Raw genomic sequence first — 23,778 nt, forward strand, 5'->3', positions numbered from 1 at the left:
ATGGAACGGGCGGTGCGGGGATGGAACGGGCGGTGCGGGAGGGAACGGGCGGTGCGGGAGGTAACGGGCGGTGCGGGGATGGAACGGGCGGTGCGGGGATGGAACGGGCGGTGCGGGGATGGAACGGGCGGTGCAGGATGGAACGGGCGGTGCGGGGATGGAACGGGCGGTGCGGGGATGGAACGGGCGGTGCGGGAATGGAACGGGCGGTGCGGGAGGGGACGGGCGGTGCGGGAGGGGACGGGCGGTGCGGGAGGGGACGGGCGGTGCGGGAGGGAACGGGCGGTGCGGGAGAGAACGGGCGGTGCGGGGAAGGAACGGGCGGTGCGGGAGGGAACGGGCGGTGCGGGAGAGAACGGGCGGTGCGGGAATGGAACGGGCGGTGCGGGAATGGAACGGGCGGTGCGGGGATGGAACGGGCGGTGCGGGAATGGAACGGGCGGTGCGGGGATGGAACGGGCGGTGCGGGGATGGAACGGGCGGTGCAGGATGGAACGGGCGGTGCGGGAATGGAACGGGCGGTGCGGGGATGGAACGGGCGGTGCGGGAATGGAACGGGCGGTGCGGGGATGGAACGGGCGGTGCGGGAGGGAACGGGCGGTGCGGGGATGGAACGGGCGGTGCGGGGATGGAACGGGCGGTGCGGGGATGGAGCGGGCGGTGCGGGGATGGAACGGGCGGTGCGGGAGGGAACGGGCGGTGCGGGAGGGAACGGGCGGTGCGGGAGGGAACGGGCGGTGCGGAATGGAACGGGCGGTGCGGAATGGAACGGGCGGTGCGGGGATAGAATGGGCGGTGCGGGGATGGAACGGGCGGTGCGGGAGGGAGAAAGGGCGGTGCGGTGCGGGGAGATGGGCAGTGCAGGGCAGGCTCTGCAAAGTGCCAACTGCAAATCCATGACCGATCATCCCAGGAAAGGGGGAATTTGGGAGCCGTGGCTCGTTCCATTATAAGGATTAGGAACTGCAACTACACGGACTTCAGCCAAGAGCACCTTGATCATAAAAGGAAGGAAAAAAAAAAAAAACAACCAAACCCAGAAGTGCTGCCACAGTTTAATTAAGAGATGATGAAAAACTTTTATTCTTACTCCAACTTCTAATTTTGGTAACATAACCATTCCTACCACCACAATCCCAAAAAGCTAGGCTGTTATTTTTTAAATGGAAAACAAACGTTAATATGAAATGCAGAGAGGCAGTTTTAGATTGGAGGGAAAAAAAGAACAAAAGAAACACCCTCAGTTTTACACTATGAACCCTTCTGGGTTGATATTTTCCCATGTGTCCTCCCATTATTTTAACCAAACTCTTGGCTCAATTTGATCCAGAACATGAATTCCCTTCCGCACCAAATATTCCCCTGCTTGGAAACCAGCCCAAGCCCACCCCACAGGGGCAGCGGGCTCACAGGTCCATAACCAAGAAGTGAGGTGTCATCCTCCAGTGCCATGCCCTGAGGCATGGGTGACACTGCTGCTTGCACTGGTGCTGCTGCTGCTTGCAGGGGTTTGGGACTGATCCTGCACTGTCACTCTCCCCCTCTCTATCAAGCTGCTGGAGCCCCCATGGCTGCAGCACAGCCTGGCAGAGCTGTGGTGCCACGTTTCCACCCTCATACGTGTCCCTGTGGCTCTGCCACTCATCTCTCCTCCAGAAGGCAGCGGCCTCTGCAGCCTTCAAAGCCCCAAAACTCCCACTGAGTACAAGAAAACCCCCTGCCTAAAAAATGTGTTCTGTGCTCTCCCTGAGCTACCCACAGCCAAGCAAATATGGGCACGGTTGGCTCCCACCATGGCTTTGCTCCTTTAAAACATGTCCTTTCAGTCAGACATGTCCTGGCACATCTGGCTGTCATTAGACAGAGGAGAGAAACGCTCTCTGTCTGTCTCCTGCTCTCTGTCTGACTCTAGCACTGCCAGCACTGCACCTCTGCATTGCACTTGTCATGCAAAGCATCCACAGCCCCAGTGGGAATCACACTGCTTCCACAGTAGCAGGGCTTGGGAACGCTGTCCCCAGGAAGGTGCAGTGCTCAGGGCACCAAGCCACCTGCACCAGGTGCCCCTTGACAGCACCAAACAACAGAAGAGAGAGGCAGCAGCTGCAGGCCCTGCCAGGTCATTGACCAGGGCAGTGACAGTGACCCAGACAAGTCTTTCCACCTGCAGATGTCAGAGGCACAGTTTGGCCTGTGTTAGCTGAGTTTGGGGATCTTGAGGGTAAAGAGTTTCTGGGTGCAGAGCAGGCAGTGTTTGCAGACAGTCACTGAGGACTGATTACCTGGAGTGAGTTATGAAGGCTGAAGCCAAAAGGCAATGAAAAAAGTCACAGGTCAGAGGAGGAAGTGGGACAACCCCCTGATTTGGAGCCACCTCAGGGGCTGCCATCAAGGCAGTGCCAGCAGCAGTGCTAAGGACCTGAGAAAAGGCCCTGGCAAGGCAGCCTCAGGGTCTGCCTTGTGAAACAGCAAACACTGCCTCAGCACCAGGTCAGACATCATCCATGTCTGACTCTGTTCCCCTCACTGCATCCCCGCACCAGGTGAAGCTTTCTCCTCATCCTCAAACAGACTGTCTGAGCTGTCAGAGAAGAAATCCTCCAGTTCCTCCTGCCTCATCTTGGACTCCAGAGCAGTGATGCGCTGCTTGAGCTTCATCTGGGCATCGTTGTACTCGGTCAGGAGCCGGCCAAAGCGGGTGTGCAGCGTGTCCAGGTTCGAGGCCACCCTGTCCAGCCTCTCCTCCATGCTCTTCCCTTCTGTGCTTTCCTCTGCAGCTGACTCATCCAGCAGCCCTTCCTTGATAAGGATCTCCCTGCCACGCTCCTCCAAGATCCTTTTGGCATCGGGATACTCTGTGACTGCTTCCATGAGATCTTCCTTAGACAGGCAGAAGAGATCAGAGTAGCCCAAGCTGCGGATGTTGGCCGTGCGCCTGTTGCCCATCTTGCTCCCTTTGATGTTGAGGATGCTGATCTCACCAAAGCAGCCCCCTGCAGTGAGCAAAGCATACTGTGTCACACCATCGTCCCCCACCACGGCCAGCTTGCCCTCCTTGATGATGTACATCTCCTTCCCGATGTCCCCTTTCCGGCACACGAAGTCCCCCGGGCTGAACACCTGAGGGCGAAGCTTCAGCACCAGCTCCACCAGCAGCCCTGCCTCGCAATTCTGGAAAATCCTCACCTTCTTCAGGGTCTCCAGGTGAACGTTGATGGCAATCTCTGCCCTCAACTTATCAGGGAGGTTCTTGAGGACCTCCCGTTCGTCCACTGCCTTCTTGTTGGCCCACAGGTAGTCGAACCACTTGATGACTTTGGTTTCCAGGTCTTTGCTCACCTTGCGGAACTGCATGTAGTGTTTGACGGCGTCGATCTTGGCCTGGAACTCCGCCCTGGTGGCGTTCATGTTGGAGATCATGGAGCCCACGTTGCCTACGATGGTGGCGAAGATGAGGACGCCGACGAGGAAGTCGAAGATCACGAAGAGGTACTCTTCATCCCGCACGGGGGGAGGCGTCTCCCCGATGGTGGTCAGCGTCAGCGTGGACCAGTAGAGACAGTAGACGTACTCGCGGGTCAGAGAGCCGTACTCGGGCTCTGTGACATTGGGGTAGACCCAGCTGTCCTCCCCGAAGCCGATGGCCTTGGAGATGGCGTAGTAAATGCAGGCGTTCCAGTGGATGATGACCAGGATGTAGAGAACCAGGTTGCTGATGCGGAAGAGGTTGGGGTGGCTGGTTCTGGTCTCGGTCCTGTCGAAGAACTCGAACATGCGGGAGAAGCGCAGCAGCCTGTTGAAACGCAGCTCGGGGCAGTGCAATCCCACCCAAAAATAGGCCAGGTCAGTGGGCAGGCTGGAGAGAACATCCAGCTTGAACTGCAGCGTGGGGATGTAGTTATCCCGTAACTTCTTCAGGTCCTTAACCAGGAGGCCCTGTTCCAAGAATCCTAAAGAGAAGCCAATCACAGGATTATCTCAGTCGAAGCTGGATTTTTCTGCAGGTTTTGTGAGCACCTGGGCAATAGTCTATGGTATGCCATGGATTTGTGTGCATAAAGACAGAGGGTCACCCAAATATTACCAGTTCCTGCTCTACTCAGTTTGTTATCACTCGAGGCCTTCATCTGGCAAAAGCCACCCAAAGATATAACCCAGGGATTTAGTCTCTTGCCACGAAGAAAGAGGAGCACAAAGGTTTCCATCTTCCAGATCATGAATTATTGCAGTTCTGACAGAAAACGTTCTGCCAAGTGCTGCCTTCCGAGAACATTAAATTCTACCATTTTTCCATGCAGATAATTCATTAGCTGAACTGATGCAAAATCAGAGATACAGACCTTCAACTGTGCCCGAATACTAATAGTAATGCAGGTAATTTTGTACAATTATTCAAAGGTGAAGTTGAAAGCTGGGATGATTAATCTTTCATATTGAAACTTGCTCCATTTCTCAGATCTTCTAATTAGATTCTTTCTCTGGAGACTGTTTCATACTAGTGAACGCCAAGGTAGGCAAAACCCTCCTTCTAATGGAACTGTGGATTGGGCCTGTCCCTTGCAGCTCATCTCCACTTGTAAGGGATTAAAGGGAAGCCAGGATGCTGCTCCTGCTCACCTGTGTGCAGGCGGATCACAGTGTCCCCGAGGTAGAGAGCATCTGAGATGTAATCCAACACCAGCCACAGCACAAAATAGGTCTTCTGCAGGTCAGTGAAGCAAGCCCTGGTGGAGGAAGGTCATCAAACAGGGTGTGGGACCACAAATCCCCACATCTTCTAAACTATTACAGTTGAATGTTGGCTGATCCTGAGGCACCCAGCTCTGCAACAGAGCTTGGATTTAATTCCTCTTCCAGGAATTAAAACTCCCCACTCTGAAAAATCTGCCCTCCCTTGGTGGAGGTGAAGCAACACCTTGAAACCACCACTCAAATGACCCTGAAACCAAGGTCCTTTCCAGCTGGGCCAGAACTGACAGTGATGAGAAGGGTCTCTTTCTTTTCAGTGCCCACCAGTGTCAGTTTGGTCCTGGCTGAGCCACAACCAGCAGGTGACCAGGATGGTCAGAAGCAGCAGGAACCCCACAACCTCCCAGCTCACCTGGCTACGAGCAGGCACCAGTTATAGAGGACAGGAACTGCAATCACAGCCAGCCAGTGGTAATAGCAGTCCCCCGCAGGGTCCACCACAAAGAACAGCCATTTCCTCCTGGAAGCAGAGAGCAGAGCCAGACCTGGCAGCGTATGTGGAAAACAGGGCTGGAACAAACCATGTGAGCCACGTCCTTCATCCCTTGCACCACACAGGCTCCAGCAGATCTGCAGCTTGGGTGCCAGCCTGTGAGCCAGGAGCAGTCCCAGCAGTGCAGAATCCCAGCACAGTTAAAGTTCCTTTATCCCTAAAACTGAGCCAAGAGTGCAGCAGAAGAGGAACCTGTGGGATGGTGAGGCAAAGCACACAGCCCACATGACACAGCACCCCAGTGGCAGAGCCAGGAACAGATGCATGGAAGGGGGGGATCAGAAAAGTTCCTGTGATGTACATGACACTGCTTCTCCCAGGTGAGGCAGGGACCGGCGCCAGGCAGATCTGAAGAGAAGAGTAACTGCAGCAGGAAGGAAAGTGTGCTGCAGATCAGTGGCAGCACAGGAGGGGCTGCCCAAGCCCCAGGGCAGTGGCCCTAGGGGCAGCTGGCACGGCAGGGCTGCCTCCTGTGCCTCCTGCAGGCTGCACAGCCCGGGCTCCAGCCTTTGAACTGCTCCCAAGTGTTTGATCCTGCTCGCCCTGGGACTCTGAGATAAGAAGTGTGTACTCCACTTGCCAGATTCACTGGAGAAGCTGGGGAAGAGAAACTCTGTGGCTGGGTTGATAGGCTTATAGCAGCCTGGTGGGGCAAAACACCCTCTCCCCCCTTCCCTCCCTCCCAGCTTTCAAACACACAAAACTCCCTCCAGTGTTAGAAAAACTCAACCCGCTTGCCAACAGATTTCCCATGCCCACCCCATTACTTCTGGCGGCTTCAGAGGCAGAACCCCTGCTTGGAAGTCTCCTTTCCCTGGAGTACAGGCAGTGCCCAGAGTGTGGGGACTGGCACTCGGCTCAAGGCCAGCCCCAGTCCCTCATACTCACCCTCTGTGCACCCACAGACAAGTGGTGATCCAGCCTCCTCATAAAAGGGCTTATTTTTCACCAGAAAGTGCAGCTTGAACATTTGTTTTTTGAGACAGGGACTCTGCTCCCTAGGACAGACAGCAGTGCCACAGGGGAAGGACTCATCTGCAGCCAGCACCCACAACCACCAAAACCTCAGTGATGCTGTTCATGGTGTTGGTAATTTCAGCTTTAAACCACCAGTGCTGCCATGACAGGAGGCCAGAGTCGCTGATATTACACTGGCAGCAGGGCCAGGGCTGGAAAACAGAGTTAACCCAGGCGGAGGGAATCACCTTCTGCCTCTCCCCAAAGGCTTTGGAGCCATGGAGCCTGCCACTGCCACGAGCAGCTCACGTGTGGGATTGCCAGACTTGGGGCTCTTCTTACCTGTGGAAATGAGCACCTAGGAAACCCCAGCAGCTCCCACTGGATCCCCAGAACCCAGTGGCACTGAGCAGCCCTTTCCCAGCACACTTCAGCTCCTTCTACCATGAACAAGCCCCCCTAAGCCTCACAGGGCTGAACAGTCTTTTCTTCCATTACTAGCAAAGACCCAGATACAAGGCTCAGATTATTTTTCTCCTACAGAAAACAATTATTTCTTGGTGTTTTAATTACCATGTATAATGGTAGGGTCCAGAGTAGTCTGTGAGCTTTGCCCTCTAATTAGCCAGCAGAAGAAAAGCCAGGTTATTGCTTCTCACCAGGAGTGTGAGCTGAGGAGATGAAAGGGCTGGATTTGAAAGAGCCTGTTCACAAAGCTGCTCTTTGTGGGGACACAGGCAGCAAACACAGTCCCTTCATCCCGCAGATGATGAATGAGACTGGCAAATCCCAGGTCTGTGGCTCCTGGGTGGGATGCAGTGGCTGCTGGGTGGAGTCCTGCATCCCTTGGCCGGTGTCCAGCCCCTCACATGCACAAGCTGCAGGTGCATCTTTTTACAGACCCAGGGCTGGCTCCAAAAACAACCCCAGTGTGGGACTGGTATGAAACTGGGGAGGTCTGATGTGTTTCCCACCAGGGCATGGGCCAGGAGGGATGGTCCCCATGGCTGAGGGACAGTCCAGCTCCTGTGTGCCAACAAAACAGCCCAGCAGAGCCAGGCTGGCTGCCAAGACAGGGCTGGAGAGGGCAGGAGGGACCTTTCCCACCACCCCACCCCAGTTCCTTCTTTCCCACCCCCACGGGAGCCCCCACGCTCCACACAGCTGATCCCCAGCCAAGGACGGCAGGGACCACAGGAAAGGGACCCTACTTTTTGTTTAACTTCTCAGTCTCCTCATCCTGAAGCTCATCACCAGCTCCTGCAGGCACTGTCAGGAGCTCAGGGCCTTGGAAGCGCTCCAGGAAGGGGTCTGGCCTCTGCTGCTCCTCGTGCAGGCTCTTGTTGGCCCAGTCCCTGAGCACCAGCACCAGCTGGACTATCCTGCACAGGGAGGGAGACAGGCACACCAGGGGTTAACCACAGAGCAAGGACAAAGAAAAGCTTCAACAGAGTCATCAGGGGAGCTGCAGCTGAGGAGAAAACTCTCGAAGCTCCCTCTCAAGCACTAGAATTTGTGGTTTACCCCTTTTAGTGAGGATGTGGGACCAAAAATATACAAGCAGTAGAGACCACCCTGATAGAGCCCCACAACTCCTACCCCAGTCCTGCTGTCACTCCCACAGGAATATGAGGGATCTGTGGGGCACTGAGGCACAGAGAGGCTGCCTGCAGGGAAAGAAGCCTCTGAGCACAGTGGGGGTGAAGCCATCCCCCACCAAAAGCCTCTCCACGGGCACTGGGGCACAAGGAGCAGCCTTCACAGACTCTCATCCCATGAATTCCATACAGCAGAAGGGGATCCTCACCCCTCAGAAGGCCCCAGGGCACAAGGGGCTCACCCCATGCCAGGGGCACACACCAGTACCTGGCCAAGGCTCCCTGGCCTTGGAAAGCGTGGTCAGCCCTCTGCTCCCCCCCAGGCAGGCTGGCTCCTCTCTGCAGCTCTGAGCTGGTGCCATCCTGGGTTGAGCAGGTCCTGCCGTGGGGAAAAAGGGGATTATTGTAGTAGGGAACCCCAGAATGGGGAATAATGAGTATTGACTCCATGATTGTAGAAGGCTGATTAAATATTTTATTAAGTTATACTATATTAACACTATGCTATATCATACTAGAAAGAAAAAAATCTGTGACCCTTACAGACAGTCATGACAGTTTTGACCTAACTGGTTAATAAATTAAAACACTATCACCAAAGTCTAATTAAGAAATCCCTTTTGGTAAATAATCTCCATTCCACATGTGTCAAACAACAGATGTAGCAAGCAAAGATAAGAATTATTTTTCTTCTTTCTCTGAGTTTTCCCACAGCCTCCCCCAGGAAATCCTGGGAAAGTCTGTGTCTCTCTGTTATGTGATCCCACAGGGGATCACACCCACTCTGTGTCACCATGGCACTGCCACTGCCAGGCTCACTGGAGGAAGCTGGCAGCAGAGATTGGGCACCACAGCCCTGCCCTGTGCTGGTGTTCACAGGGGTCCCAGGTCGAGGGAAGAGATGAGAATCTTGACTCTGTGTTTCAGAAGGCTGATTTGTTATTTTATGATATATATTGTATTCAAAGAAAATTATATACTAAAACTATACTAAAAGAATAGAAGAAAGGATTTCATCAGAAGGCTAGACAGGAAAGGAATGGGATGATAATAAAATCTTGTGACTGACCAGAATCTGAGACAGCTGGACTGTGATTGGCCATTACTTAAAAACAACCACATGAGACCAATCACAGATGCACCTGTTGCATTCCACAGCAGCAGATAATTATTGTTTACATTTAGTTTCTGAGGCCTCTCAGCTTCTCAGGAGAAAAAATCCTAGCAAAAGGATTTTTCATAAAATGTGTCTGTGACACTGCCCATGCCAGGCCTTTCCCTCCCCTGCCCACCAGGACCCCCTGCCCCAAAGCAGGGAGCAGCTGACCTGCTGGTGCTGAGCCCTGTCCCCTCCATGTCACCCCCGGGCTGGTGGTTTGCTGGGGAGCTGTGCACACCATTGCTCCTCGCTGGCATCCTCAGGGTGAGGGCACCACGGGCACACACCCCGCCCCAGGGACCTGCAACGAGCACAGGACAGCCACAGGGAAACACAGGCAGGACACATCACAGGTTTGAACACAGGAATCCAGCACAGCGTGGGAAGAGGGGGTCCAACACCATGGCAGGGGCTCGCACCATGGTCCCCAGGAGTCCTCCAAGAGCCCCCACAGCTTCCTGGAGCCATGAGAGATGCTCTTCTCATGTTCAGGCTCCTCATTCATTGCCAGAGGAACACCTCTGTTTCCTTCTCTTCCCTGTTCTGCCCACCTCTCCTTCGCCTCTCCTGACCTTCTGTTACCTGACCTTGCCTGCCCCTCCCCTTCCCATTCCCTGCCCTGCCTGTCCCTCCTTTGCCTTGCCTTTCCCACTCCAGCCCCTTCTTTACCCTGCTTGCTTACCCCTCCCTTCCCTTCCCCTCCCTTCCCTTCCCCTTCCCCTTTCTCTTCCCGCCCCGGTGCAGCCACCATCGTCCACTTACGAGCCCGGTGTCCCCCGAAGCCTGGAGCGCTGCCTCAGAGCTGCCAGGGCAGCATCCCTGCCCCAGGAGCTTCCTCGGGCTTTTCAAACACGAAGGCAGGGCAGGAGCAGCGGAGGTACGGGCGCAGTGGCAGGGGGACAGTGCCCACCCCGTGTGGCTGTCCCCGCAGCCCCGGTGCCCTGAGCAGCAAGGCGCTGGCAGCCGTGTCTGAGGATGAAAGGGGAGGAGGGAAATATGCTGCTCGGGGATGCTCCATTTCCCAATGCACGTGTTCCCTTCTCCCCCCAGCCGTCAGCTCCTCGGGGGCTGGAGGGACCCAAAAACTCCCGGACAGTGCCCAGCTGGAGATCCCAGCCATGCCCAGCGACCCTGGGTCACTGTGCAGCCAGGGACAGGCAGAGCCAGCAGCCCCAGCTGGGCTCAGGTGCTGCCCCACCAGGGGATGCACCTGGATTGCTGCCCAGGGTTCTGCTCCCACTCCCCTCCCAGCCCTGCCCTGGGGAAGAGCAAAATGGTGATTATTTCCCTGCTTCAGAGGTGTGCCACAGCTACTGCTAGGATGGAAAACTGGGAAAAGCAGTCACATTTAACACCCTCACATCCACTTACCTCTTCTCCTGCTGGCAGAGCAGGGGACCAAAAGTGCCACTCTGGAGTCCCAGCAGAGAGCTGCAGAGTTTGAAGGCGATCATGAAATGAACCTTTCACCAATTTCTGCCCTCTTCTTTTGCTCAGGAAGTCATTTTAATGCCCAGTTAGCAAAAAAATCTGCATCCCCAAGGCAATCAAAAGAGGTCAGCTTTTCTCCTCTCCCTCAGGATGTAACCATTAGCAGTGGCTGAGGCTGGATCCATCCCCAGCAGGCACACGGAGTCCTGCACCTTGTGCAGGGCTGATCTGAAAGCACCAGCACCTGGAGTCTCTTTTATCTTTGCTATCAAAGGTTTACCTTTTCCTTTCCGTTTCAAAGCTTTAAATTCCACTTGTTCTGATCTCCCTGAGCACCCACGCAGCAGGCAGTCCAAAGGAACAAACAGAATTTCCCAGCCTTGGCTGGGGCTGGGGCTCCTGGGCTAGCACCCAGCAGCACAGGATGTCACCCTGCTCTTGTCCCCACATCACAGACTCCAGGTGACAGCACACCCGGAGCACTGGCAGCAACGTGACCCCCTTCCAATTCTCTTTTTGCTCCCTGCCTGCAGCTGCCTCCAAAAGGAACACAGGAACTCCAGAGCTGCTCCCTCGAGCACCATAGTGCACAAAACACTTCTATTTGCTGTGCACGTCGTCGTGGCAGTGGCCCTTGGGGACACCCAGCCCTGCCACGTATGCTGCCTTGGGACAAAGCAGCCAGGAGGAGGAGGCAAGGAGGAGAAAGGTAATAAAAGCATCACACCCCAACAGGGGCAGCATTAGCCAGAAGCTTTTCTACTCAAGATTCTCCCTCAGCCAGGGTAGCCAGGGCTGAGACACCCACCCAGGTGACAGTCCTGCTGCCAAGGGAATAAACCTTACCTGTTCCCACTTACTGGGACATCAGCACCAGACTCCACAGAAAATAAACACATCAAGAACACAAAGAGTTTATTAAAATAAGCATTTTGTGGTCAGTGTTTCCAGATTTACACCAGCATTTTTGCCTTACATAGAAGTCATATTGTATCTTCCACAACCTGACAGCTACTAGCCCATGAGAACACATCCAGTTTGGCCACCTCTCCTCCAAACACCTTCAAGCCACACTTTGAAGGTGGTGTGCCTTCCCAAAGTCATCCCTTCTCACCCAAAAATAAACCCCAAACACAAGCTTCCTCCAAAACACATTAACACCTCTCAAAGGAGAGAAACCAGACAATTTACCTCATTTCCTGGCCCCACTCACACCCCCTTACACAGAACAGCCATGCAAGGTCCTCTGGTGACCCTGGCACAGGAGCCACCCACCCTGCACACCCCCCTGCCACAGCACAGCACCCTGGCTCTGGTGTAAATCCCAACACTCTCCTCAGCTCAGCAATCAGCCCCAGGCTCAGAGCTGCAGTTTCTTGGGGACAGATATTTATTAGTCCCTGTCCAGCTGCCAGATTTACAGTCACGGCCGCTTGGTGCGGTGTCAAGCAGAAAACACCCGAGCACTGATGTCTGTAAATAAGCTACTGGGACATCTGGATGACATGTAGATCCAGCTATAATTAGGTACAGGTGACACAGAGAGGTCCTGTTAAGCCTTGCCAAAACCTGCCCCCAGGGCCTGCATGCACAACTCTAGCAGATGTGCTGGATGAACCACCAAAAACATCTCAAAGTCACCTCAGAATCAAGTGTTAATAAACTCTGGAGAAGGGAACAAACAGAAAAGCTGTTAAACTGAGCTTGTTCACAGCTGAAGAGCATGTGGGTCAGGAATTCCCCTCACCCATGTTCTTGCACCATCACTGAAGTTGCAGCTTGGCAGCAAGACCTGGGAGAGACACTCCTCCACTCCCCTCTGCCACGGGGAGCCTAACAAATATCTATTTTCCCTGACCTGTTTGGTGCTATTGCTGTTGCTCTGAGGTTTTATAACCCAGAGAGTCACCATGGGCAGGTTTCCCATGTAAATCTCTCTGGGAAAGAGCCAAGCCCCTGGATAAGCCCAGATGTCAGCAAGGCTCTCACATGTGAACATCTGCAAACCTGCTGTGGCTGCAGGGATGGGAGCTCCTGGCCCCTCCAGCTCCACTCCTGGAAGAGGGGCTGTGGCACAGGAGACTGGCAGCACCACCTGCACCAAGCAGGAGGAAGAAAAGAAAACCCAGCAGAAGTTTAGAAGCACTCAGTCACTCTACAGAAGGTGAGGAATAGACCACAGCAGCTGGCTGAGAAGTTTCATGGGGTCAGAGTTGAGATCTCCAAGGTGGGATGTGGCCAGGCTGTGACTGTAACAGGACCTCACACCCACAAACACCCAGCTCCTCAGGTTTGCATCTCCTCTGGCAGCCTGAGAGCAACTGCACAGGACAGACACCTCCTGTGCCAGCCACCAGCTCTTCACAGCAGCTTCTCGCACCCCCACTGTCACCAAGGCCTGAAGGACAAAGGACACACATTCTTGAGGGCCCACAGTGCAGAAAGCAGTCCTAGTCAAGAAAAAAAAAGTTTCACTGCTGGCAAGTACACGAGAAATGCTCCTCTCCCTGCCCTCAACCCCCCTGCCAGGTGAGCAGGGGAGCTGGGCACGGGCTGTCATCTTCTGAGCCAGAGCCAGGTGTTGATGAGGCAAGCAGAGATCATCACAGAGTACACCAGGGCCTCCTTCTGTCTCCAGGCGTGGCACTGCTCCTCCAGCACACGCAGCCTCCCCGAGATCCTGGCCAGCTGCAAGGGAAGCAGAGGGGCACTGTCAGCACCCAGGGGCACGGCACAGCAAGGGAGGCACAGCTGGGAGCTCTGCTCCTTCAGTGTAGGAGGGGCAGGGGTGGGATGGTCAGGATGGACAGAGACACAGATCTCTGAAGCCCGGGCTTGGAACTTGTGGGTTATTGCCAAGGGCCTGGGTGCAGGGCCCTGCTGGGAGCTGCCAGCCACAGCTCAGAGCAGCCCCAAAGAGGGAGAGAGAGGTAAAGAGAGGGGCAAAGAGAAAGAAGGCAAGAGCGTGGTAAAGAGGATGAGAGAGAGCAAAAGAGAGAGGACAAAAGAGTAAAAGAGAGAGAAGTTCCTGTTCCAATACCATAAATCTTCTTCTCTGTTGAATATTCCAATTCTCACTAACCAATCTAACACAAGATACAAATCCTAGAGCATTTACATACAGCCTATAAGAATCATTACATTACCACACTGTGTTACATTTGAAACCCCAAAAACTCCTCTTTGGGCCCTTCTGCCAGGCCAGCAGGGTCTGCTCTGCCCCTTGGAGCTGTCTGCAAGCAGAGGGTATTGTTTCAACAATGGCCATGCCAATGTTTTCCAGGTGTTCAGTAACTAAGGTATCTCAGAGCTGCTTTCATTTCTATCTCATAGTTTCCATATTCTCAAAATCTTTTGCCAGGCAATCATATTTATAAGGCTTTCCTGTTTCACCTTCCCCAACACTTCAGGTCCTCCTTCTCTAAAGCAGAAGCTACCTTTGTGTGGGAGGAGTGGCAGCAGCACCTCGGGTCTGCAGCAGATGCTTCAGGAAGATTCTTCCCATCAGAGAGCACCTGAGCCCCTCTCACTGCCACCAGAGGGGTCTGGCTGGGTCCTGCAGCCCCCCGGGGCAGGAGCTCGATGGATAACACACATGAAAGCCCTCTCCTGAAGGCAGGACCAGGGTGGCAGCAGCAGCCCACCAGGACTGAGCAGCTGCCCCTGCAGCCTCCTCACCCATCCCCTGTGGCTTTCCCAGCAAACATTCACAGCCCTTCCCCCATCTCACCTGCCTTCTCATTGCTGCCACCTCTGTCACAGCGGCCTCCTCCAAGGTGCTCTCTGCAGCTGGGGTGGGCTCCTGCGAGCTGGGGAGGAAAGCAGAGATGCAGGGGGGCCAGAGCTGCTCGTGGGGTGCAGCTGACCCCCACAAATGCAGCACTGCCACAGGGAGCTGAGCCAGGCAGTGTCACCATCATATTTTCTGAAAAATCCCTTCACCAGGATTGCTTCTCCTGGGAAGCTGAGAGGCCTCAGAAAAGAATGAAAACAATAATTATCTGATTGCTTGGGAATGTGGTCTGGAGATCGTTTCCCAGCAGGTGCATCTTTGATTGGTTCCATGTGAATTGTTTTTAATTAATGGCCAATCACCATCAGCTGTGTCAGACTCTGAGGAGTCTGTCACGAGCTTTCATTATCATTCTTTTCTAGCCTTCTGATGTATCCTTTTCTCTTTCTTTAGAATAGTTTTAGAATGTAATATAATGTAATTAATATAATAGAATGTAATTAATGTAATAATATAATATCATATCATATCATATCATATCATGTAATGTAATGATATGATATGATATGATATGATATGATATGATATGATATGATATGATATGATATGATATGATATGATATGATATAATATAATATAATATAATATAATATAATATAATATAATATAATATAATATAATATAATATAATATAATATAATATAATATAATATAATATAATATAATATAATATAATATAATATAATATAATATAATATAATATGCCTTCTGAGAACATGGAGTCCAATTCTCCTCTCTCACCTCACAACACCACAATGCAGGGAGTGTGTGCCCAGGCTGTGCTGCAGCAGGAGAAAGCAAACAGCCCCTGCACAGCATGCACTCATCTCTCCTGAACCCCCCCATGCACATTGGTACCCCTCCTGCATGCACCCAAAGGGGCCAGACAGACAGACAGCACGTGCCAGGACAGGTAACAGGAAACACATGCTTGTATTTCTTCAGAGGTGCAACAGAGAGAAAACATTTCTGCTAAGCACCCATCCTCTGTAGTGCCAGGAGTTCACTGAGGGCTGGGTAAAACATCTCTAGAGGCAGCCAGGTAAGCAGGTGACACAGGACAGGGCTGAAGTGGAGGGGTGATCCTGTCTGCATCAGCAGGTGAGGAAGCTGCCATCAGCTGGAGGGAGCTGTCACTTTTTGCTCTTATAGCACATTTTACCTGCAATTTGAAACATAAACAAGCAACCACAATGTTCAGCACTTTCTTGCCTCCCTGGAAACACAGGGGCCCTTACTGGAATGAGCTGCTGCACTGGCAGAGGCAGCACAGACCACTGATCTCCAGGGCAGCCCCTGGAGGCACAGCCTCACTGCATGGTCCACACCACTGAATCACAAAATAAAGCAGATCCATAGTGAGAAAAATACAAATTCCTGCCATCACAGGCTAGCCCACAGTCAGCTGTTCTATCACCAAAACTCCCCTGTGCGCACCAATAACTCACAGAGGCACTCACTGATCCCCTAAGGGTTAACAAGCCCCTAACCCCACTCCCTGGAGCCCTGGGGAGGAGAGGGTGTTTATCTCTCTTTGCTACATGATGCTGATCTCACTGAAGACAAGCCAGAAGAGCATGTGGAGATTCACTGAATCCCTGTCTGAAACTCCATTTGTGAGATAATACCTGCACAAAGTGTAGCTGCACTCAAAATGACAGTCACAACAGAAAGAAAATGCAGTTTTCCCCAGTAGAGAACCATGAAAAAAGGACACATCCTGCAGCTTTTCACTCAAAATCCCAGTTGATACAGGTAGACACCCTTTAAAGTAGAGACTAGAAATTGCCTTCTGGTGACTCATACCCTTCAAGAGGTCACTGTCAGACAGATATTCCAGGCTCTGTCTGAGACCAGACTTTGCTAAAATTTCAGGACAAACAAGTCAGCACAGTCTTTTTGGGTTTTTTTACTGTTGCACAGGGGTACAAAGCTGTCATACTGAAGGGATGTCTGCATCTGAAGGGATGTAAAGCACTAAGAAGAGGTGTTTGAGGGTGGCTGCTTTCAAAGGGAGATTGAGGCCTGGGGAGAAGCCCCAGAGTGACCCCACTGCATCACAGCAGCTCTGCAGGCTACCATGGCCCCAGTGCTGGAGGGAGAAGGGAGAAGGTCTTTTGCAGCCACTAACCAGATCTCTTGGTCATTAAGAAATGAAAATGATGTTTGAAGACAGCCTCAGCCTCCAGTTTTTAAGAGCAGAGACATGACTTTGGATCCTCAGCAAGCAGCAGGCAGCTGGGGAGGGAAGGCAGGACGTGCCCCCGAGGATGGATGTGATGATGGATGCTGGTTCTCCTCCCTTTCTGCCTGGAGGCTTTGCTCAAGGAGAATGAGAAGTATTTAGATGTTCCTCCAGGTGCTCAGCAGCCTTAGAGCAGTGGGGACACCTTAAGGCTGCAAGGATGTCTTTGAGCAAAGAGAATTCACTGTAGCAGCACAGATGAGGCTGGTAGAGATGGTTCCTCCAGCACAGATGAGGCTGGTGGAGATGGTTCCTCCAGCACATCTGGAGGGACTGAGGCCACTGCACAGCTGCTCCAGGGAGCACAAAGGGACACCACAGCCTGGCCAGGGCACTGGCTGCAGGATGAGTTCATGGAAAGGCTGATTAACAGTGACCAAGACACAGCCCAAGGTGTCTCAGGGACAGCCCCTGGGTCAGGCCATCTGCTCTGGGTTTTCATTCCCTTCCCACACCACTCTCCAAAGCACACAGAAAAATCAGTCCTTGCTTAGCAGCAAACCCCCAGGAACGCCACAGCAGCACGGGGGCACTCAGGGTGCCCAGGGACTGGGGTTAAGCTGAGCAGCAGACTCAAGGCTGGGTTAGTGAGGCTCTCCAAGGCCTGGCACCCAGAGCTGGCACACAGGACACGTGAGAAAGGAAGTGCAAGGCAGCCATGCAGGAGCATCCTGCAGCCCAGAGCTTACAGAGCCCCAGCAAGGCCCAGGCCAGCCCCTGCAGGGTGACAGAGAGCTGGCTCAGGACAAGTCACCTGCACGGCGCCGGCTCCCGCAGAGAGTCCTGGACACGGTGGAAGAGCACCTGGCCCAGGAGGTACATGGTCTGGAAGATGTTCTGCATGGAGTAGATCCTGCCTGCCTCTGTGAAGAGGGGCAGTGGGGCACTGGGAGCAGGCAGGGGACAGGAGTCTGGCCTGGGTGCACACAGAATCACGCCTGTCACTCCCTGTCTCACACAGCAGGGCACAGCCTGGCACGAGGCACTGCCCCTCATCCCTTCAGCAGCTCCAAAATCCCTGGGCAATGCCACTGGCACCCAGAGGGCGTCAGCTGGGAGAACCCTCTCCAGCAGCCCCCAGGCTCAGAGGGCCACCTGATTTCTCCAAAGCCAAGCACAGCTGTGTGCCACGCTGCTCTCCTGCCACCCAGGGCAGCTCTGGGCTTCAAGTGGGACAGCAGTCCCCGCTCCAGGACCAGCTCACAGACAACTTCCCCACTGCAGAGGCTCTGGAGCCCAAGGCCATGAGCAGAGGCCTGGGGAACAGCACAGGTGCCTTCAAAGCTGCCCAGCACAAACATCTCTGGCACCAAAGGCCACGTTCCTCTCATGGATGAGCAGGACCTGCCAGGCGCTGCATTGCCCTGATTGAGATCCCCCCTGCCCCTCCCAGGACACCCACACCAGAGAGCTCCAAAACAGCCCAGTGAGAGGAGATGCTGCTCCCCACCCGCCCTGGGTGACTCTGGGCCCGTGCTCACCCCTCATGGTGCTGTCCTGGGCTGTGCAAGGCCAGCTGGGCACTGTCACTCTGGGTCCTGTCCCTCCGTGCCCTGCTGCTGTGGTGGCCCTGTGGGAATGGAACACAACCACGTCAGCACAGGGCTGAGCCCAGCCTGGTGCCCAGCTGATGGGCTGCAGGGGCCCATCAGCACGGGGAGAGCACTCAGTGGGAGCTCTACAGGAGCCTGGTGATGCTGCTGCAGGTGGGGAGACGTGCCCAGAGCAGAGAGAGGGTCCCCAGCACGAGCCTGCTGAGCTGAACTCTAGCCAGATCAAAAACCCTCAACCTAACCCACCCAGGAGCAGCTCTCAGATTTCAGGGAGGTTGAAGCACTTGAGGAGGCAGAACAGCAGCTCCAGCAGCCAAAACAAGTCTTTGCCTGCCCATGCCTGGGACCTCTCTTTGAAAGGTTCTCACACAAGGCTAAAATCTGCTTTTGACTCTGACCCCAGAACCCTTTACACTGCTGAAATGAACCAGCTCTGCCTCATACTTCATCAGTAAGGAAAACAGGACTTAAAAAGTAGCAGCAGCAGCAGCCAGTGGTGGGACTGCAGCCACCTCAGCCTACCCCCTGCCCACAAAATGCAGCAGGAGATGTGGCTGGATCAAGGTCCCAGCACACAGGTGTGCACTGGCCCTGGGTCACAAAGAGATCCCACCATCCCCAGCCCCTCACTCCTAGGGCCTCCTGGAAGATGAATCCTGGCTTGGGGTGATACCAGCTCTCTGGAGAACCCCAAATTTGGGACTGCTCCCCTTCCCACCCCAGCAGCCCGTCCCTGCCCCTACGGTACCGATCGCTTGCGTCGCTGGGCGCTGGCTCTGCTGGCTGGGGGCAAGAAAGGGACGTCCCCACAGGGGTCTGGGGACACGTGCACCACAACAGAGGGGACCTTCCTTGGCTGGGTCAACAGCACTGGCCTCAAACCGGTGTCTGATACCTCTATAGGAAGGAGAGAGGGAAGAATTAAGCCAACCTGAATCTCTGGAGAGGGAAGAGAGATGCACCCACGTGGAGAGCCAAGCCTGTGTTTAGTGCCAGATGAACACCACACCCTGGGTTTTTTGGGCAGCCCAGAGAGGCAGAGCCACTGCTTCAGGACAGCAAGGTTTCAGAGCTGCTTGCCAAAGACAGGGCCAAACATCCTGCATCCCAAAGCAGGGACCCTACCAAAGGCCAAGAGGGAACTTCAAGAGACATGGAGAGAGATGCCTCCACATTTTGCTCCTCACCTGTTGGAATTAAGGCCCCTCCAGACTTCTGCTGGTGACCTTTGCCCACCTCTCCCCGAGCCATCCACCCCCCTGCCCTGCATTCCTGAAGAGAACTGCCTGCATAATCTGCCCCCATCCTCTCCTCTAGCAAAGCAAAGGGGAGTTTATACAGGGGTTCTACTCCCTGGGATGTTGTTCCCCACCCCAGAAGAAACCCAGGGCTTTACCTGCCAGAGAAATCCTCTCAGGGATGTGCATCCGCAAGGACGCAGGGACATCCTCTGCCACTGTCCCCCTGTCCCCAGGGCTGCAGCTCTCTGCCACCTTCAGCCTGCTGGGAACCTGCATCCTCTGGTTGATGGCCTCTGTGAAGAGCAGGTCACAGCGCACCCGGTTCAGGTCCAGTCCCCAGAGTGGCCACATCTGGGGGTGAAGAAGGAGGGATTACAAGGGACTTCACCTCTGGAAAGTCACAGCTGGACTAATTCCCAGAGAACAGCCTTGCCCTGAATGGGTCACAGCTGTGATTAATACAGAGAAGGGTCATAAAAGGGTGGGTTGGATGGTTAGGAAGAGCCTGGAGAAAGAGGGCCTTGAGGAAGAAGGAATAATCCAGAGAGACACAAAGAAGAGCAAAACAAGGAAGAGAGTTGCTGCTACAAAAGATCTGCTGTGAGGTCAGTCTGGGTCTGATAAAATTAGAGCCTGCAGTCACAGTTGAGCCAGGTGAAAGCCTGTGGTCAGAGGCAGCAAAGAAACACTTGCAGTCATATTCCAGCAGGAACAGCCAGCAGAGTCTGTCACAGAAGCCAACAGCAGGAGTTTGCTGTAGTCACTCAGGATGGCTAAGCTGTGAAGAATAAACTGGGCCCCTTTTCATGTTATTAAGTGAGAGTCTGTGCCTTGGCTCATTTCTACCCCTAAGGAGAGGTCTGCTGCAGCACACATCTTTGCAGGTGTCCTCAGGTGTCCTGGGGTTTCACACAGAGGGAAAGAAAGCTGCAAAGTGGCAACAGGAGCAGCACTTCCAAAAGTGACAACAGGGACAGCTCTTCCTGCACAACACAACATGCTGCAAGACAGCTGAAACACAGGCAGAAACAAGCCAAAAGACAGACTTGCAGGAGTGGTCTGGGACAAGGGGATGTCCCACAGTGACCAGCTGGCAGGATAAGGAGTCCTGGGAGCCATGGATGAGCTTAGCACCCACTGCCTCCACTGATAGCAAAGAAAAGGCTCAGCACACAGTTCAGTGCTAGTGGAAAAAATTATTTTCCATCCAGAAGTAACATTTTCTGGAGGGCTGGGATCACATTTTTGTGTTCACATACACCTTTGAGGAAAAATGAAGTTTTCTAAAAGCAAAACTTTTTTGGTGATGGGCTTCCAGGTTACCACAGGAAAGGCTTTGGTGCTCAGCTTTTCTCTCCACACACGTTCACTGCAGTATCCCCAGGGCCATACCCCATTCCCTCTCTGATCCAGCACTCCTCAGGTAACTCACATCCAGCAAGGATGGACTCTGCCCTGAGCACAGCTGCCAGATGCTGAACCACCCTCCCAGAGGGGAAGAAAACCACACATCCCCTTCCTCAGCTCAGAGCAGAGCCCCCAACTCAGCTTTCTTCCAGACAGGGACCAAGTAGGGACACAGCCCCAGTTCTCCTGGGAGCAGCTGACAGCAGGACCAGGACATGGGATGTTGGATTAGATTTTTTTTTTTATTTAGAGATGCGAGGCGATATAAAAACTTTTATTCTATTTTTAGTCTTATGTGAAGGGTGAGACAATACAGATGTTATAATTTATGCTATTATAATCAGAAGTTAACTATTTCTTAATTACAATACACCTTAAGTTGTCCCTGTATGATGGGTAAATCTTTTTTCTCTATGTTTTCTTTGGATGTTTTTTCTTAACGCTAGGTGTTATCACAGTGAGCTTTAAGAATTTTCTATAAATCCACTTCCCACAATGGGACACAGACACTACCTGGGGCTTTCAGCAAACTCAGTGGCCCTGTGCCTCAGTTTCCCTTTGGCCAACTCCCAGGGTTTTGAGAAGTGCTCTGGGGCCACAATGTCCCAAGACTTTCACCGAGCCACACAAGCACAGGGCAATCAATGTACACTTTTGGGAGAGGAGCCCCAAAAGTCACCTTCCTGGCTCCCAGCACATGCACTCTTTACTCTTTCCCAAAAAGCTGCAGCTGAGGAGAAAACCCCAACAAGCAAGAGCTGCTGAGGCTGGAAGAACCCAGCCTAATCCCAGTGCTGCCCAGGCACTCCAGACATGCATGCACAGCATCCTGCACCCTCCTTGCTGGCACCTTTTGATCTCAGCGTGCCCCAAAAGGTCCTTCTTTGCTTCTAGGAAAAAAAAAATATCCACTGTGAGAGGGGCCAGCAGCAGCCAGGGCTGCCCACCACACCCCTCAGGGCACTTTGGACCCCCTCACCTTCCCCAGCCCCCTGCAACCCTTTAGGATTTCACCCAGGGTAGAGGAGCAGAAGGAAATAGGGAAGGATATGGGACCTGTCCCCTGCAGCTGCCAGGCCTTGACACTCTGGGTACAGGAGGGTGGCAGAACCAGCTCTGCACTGCCACAACCAGCACTTCCAGTGATCACTCACCTCGTGCTGCTCCCTCCTCCTCTGCCATTAAAAACCTTTTAATTTTGCAGGGATTTGCCCAGCACCAGCAGTGGTGATTCCCTCCTTGCAGACACTGCATCCCTGTCCTGCACTGGGTCTATCCTGGAGGCACTGTGGGGGCCCCACACCATCCCCACCACCCTGGCCAGCCCCAACCCACGGGTCTCCTCTCACATACACTCCCAAAACCCCAAATAAACTTGTTTTGCTTCTCCCAAAACTCCAAAGAAACTGGATTTTTGCAGGCACCCCCTATTCAGAAACAGGACAGTAATCCCTGGGGTGGTCCCAGAATGTGTCAGTCCCACAGGAGACCTGCCTCACACCCCAGCCAGGATACAAAGCCATGGAGAGCACCAGGAATCTCCTTCACATCTGTGGTGCTGCAGAGGAGCCAACAGCCTGCGCTGCATTCCCAGCCTGTTCTCTGGGAAACCAGCTCATATTAATAACAGTAAATCTGGAGAGGGCAGAGCTGTTCATTTTCCAATCACCTGTGAAACCAATGCAGCTCCCAAGGAACAGAGGGATGGGAGGGGGTGAGGAGCAGGCTCTGAGACTAAGCTATTAAGAAAGGGGGGGAAAAATATCAGCTGTCAAAACTCATAAGAACGAAATGCTTAAGTGCTGGATTTCCTCCTTTAACTTTCTTTAGGGCATTTTCGAGCTCTTGCCAAGCACGCCCCACTCGCCTGGAGAGGCTCAGCCTCTCCTCTGGCACTTCTGCTTGGATTTGCAGCGACAGGGAATTTCCGGCTCACTAAACCAGAGCAGCTTTAAATCCTGCAAGCCAGGAAAACCTGCCCTGGGGAGGGAAACCCCACAACCTCCCTCTCTCTGTCCCTCTCCAGCCCGGGACACCCCAAACGAGCCAGGCGGGGGCCAGCCTGGTGCAGCACGCCCCGTTCGGGCTGGGGAGCTGGAGGGGGCAGGGGGCTTGCTCCCAGCTCTGCCCTGCGGCTCGGGGGCACCCCTGTCCCAGCAGAGAGGGGCACGGGCACGGCAGGGCTCTCACCCGGCTCGGGGGGAGCCCTCTGCCCCGGCATGGCTGCGGGGACACACGGCACAGGGGGGTCCCACGCCCTCCCGGCCCTGGGGACATCCCGGCCCTGCCCCGGGGTCGCTGCAGCCGCCCGCAGAGCCCCGAGCGAGCGGACAAGGGGGACCCTGCGGGCCGGGGAGGGACACGGGACACTTACTGTGCAGCGCAGACCGACGCAACGTGTCGGACCTGTAAACAGCCGGGACGGGACGGGGCGGGGCGGTGCCGGCCGGGACAGCCCGGCCCCCCGGTAATTAGCCCGGCCCCCGGTAATGAGCCCGGCCCCCGGTAATGAGCCCAGCCCCCGGTGCCCAGCCCTGCCCCCGGTGCCCAGCCCAGCCCCCGGTGTCCAGCCCTGTCCCCGGTGCCCAGCCCAGCTCCCGGTGCCCAGCCCTGCCTCCAGTGTCCAGCCCAGCCCCCGGTGGCCAGCCCTGCCCCCGGTGCCCAGCCCAGCCCCGGGTGTCCAGCCCAGCCCCCGGTGTCCAGCCCAGTCCCCGGTGTCCAGCCCTGCCCCCGGTGCCCAGCCCAGCCCCCGGTGCCCAGCCCTGCCCCCGGTGTCCAGCCCAGTCCCCGGTGTCCAGCCCTGCCCCCGGTGCCCAGCCGCTCCCTCCTCGCTTAAAGCCGCAGCAGGTGATTAACACGTTGCGATTCCTCCTGGTGCCACCTCCCCCGGCAGCTCTCCTGTCCCCAGCCCTGCTCAGCCACGTGCCAGAACGCAGGGATTGCTGTCGCCAGGGGTAGAAGCAAAGCCAGGACCTTTCCCCATGTCCCCACCCCCGGGCAAAGCCCGCTCCCCGCAGCCCCCGGCCCAGCACAGCCCCGGGCCGCCCTGTGCCGGAGCTAATCTCTGCCCTCCGCAGAGATAAATGATCCCTTCGGCATTAACGGCAGTTTTAAACACTTTTGAATGGGGACAGGGCCCAAGACCTGACCGT

The 23,778-nt window shown here is 54.5% G+C and overlaps 2 protein-coding genes across 3 annotated transcripts; both read right to left on the reverse strand.

Annotated features, from left to right (window-relative positions):
* Nucleotides 1–1,054: 1,054 nt before the first annotated feature.
* Nucleotides 1,055–9,918, reverse strand: CNGA2 (cyclic nucleotide gated channel subunit alpha 2). Of its 2 annotated transcripts, XM_059859751.1 has the most exons (8): nucleotides 9,719–9,918; nucleotides 9,125–9,257; nucleotides 8,066–8,176; nucleotides 7,411–7,581; nucleotides 5,102–5,209; nucleotides 4,618–4,724; nucleotides 3,187–3,950; nucleotides 2,539–2,993 (listed from the first exon to the last, which is right to left on the reverse strand). In XM_059859751.1, exons 2-8 carry the CDS (start codon nucleotides 9,211–9,213, stop codon nucleotides 2,679–2,681), a joined length of 1,665 nt encoding a protein of 554 aa, XP_059715734.1. In that variant the 5' UTR covers nucleotides 9,214–9,257; nucleotides 9,719–9,918; the 3' UTR covers nucleotides 2,539–2,678. The 2 variants fall into 2 exon arrangements, with proteins under 2 accessions (XP_059715733.1, XP_059715734.1); XM_059859750.1 differs by having other exon boundaries at nucleotides 1,055–3,950.
* Nucleotides 9,919–11,285: 1,367 nt separating this feature from the next.
* On the reverse strand, nucleotides 11,286–23,117 carry LOC132334046 (mitochondrial fission factor homolog A-like). The gene is made up of 7 exons (XM_059859757.1): nucleotides 23,001–23,117; nucleotides 19,375–19,570; nucleotides 18,727–18,875; nucleotides 17,907–17,995; nucleotides 17,180–17,341; nucleotides 14,118–14,196; nucleotides 11,286–13,075 (listed from the first exon to the last, which is right to left on the reverse strand). The coding sequence occupies exons 2-7, from the start codon at nucleotides 19,568–19,570 to the stop codon at nucleotides 12,944–12,946; spliced, it is 807 nt and encodes a 268-aa protein (XP_059715740.1). The 5' UTR covers nucleotides 23,001–23,117; the 3' UTR covers nucleotides 11,286–12,943.
* Between the last annotated feature and the right edge of the window lie 661 nt (nucleotides 23,118–23,778).

Source organism: Haemorhous mexicanus, chromosome 14, assembly GCF_027477595.1.
Source record: "Haemorhous mexicanus isolate bHaeMex1 chromosome 14, bHaeMex1.pri, whole genome shotgun sequence".
NCBI lineage: Eukaryota > Metazoa > Chordata > Aves > Passeriformes > Fringillidae > Haemorhous > Haemorhous mexicanus.

Bases quoted from the DNA above. Each gene is read 5' to 3' on its own strand.
- CNGA2 (XM_059859750.1), bottom strand. From the start codon at position 9,213: ATGCCAGCGAGGAGCAATGGTGTGCACAGCTCCCCAGCAAACCACCAG. The intron at 4,725-5,101 runs GTGAGCTGGGAG...TTCCTCCACCAG, and splicing joins TGGTGCCTGCTCGTAGCCAG to GGCTTGCTTCACTGACCTGC. The intron at 3,951-4,617 runs GTGAGCAGGAGC...GCTTCTCTTTAG, and splicing joins TGTGATCCGCCTGCACACAG to GATTCTTGGAACAGGGCCTC.
- LOC132334046 (XM_059859757.1), bottom strand. From the start codon at position 19,570: ATGTGGCCACTCTGGGGACTGGACCTGAACCGGGTGCGCTGTGACCTG. The intron at 18,876-19,374 runs GTAAAGCCCTGG...TCCTTCCTATAG, and splicing joins TGAGAGGATTTCTCTGGCAG to AGGTATCAGACACCGGTTTG. The intron at 14,197-17,179 runs GTGACTTGTCCT...TTTCCTCCCCAG, and splicing joins CGGGAGCCGGCGCCGTGCAG to CTCGCAGGAGCCCACCCCAG.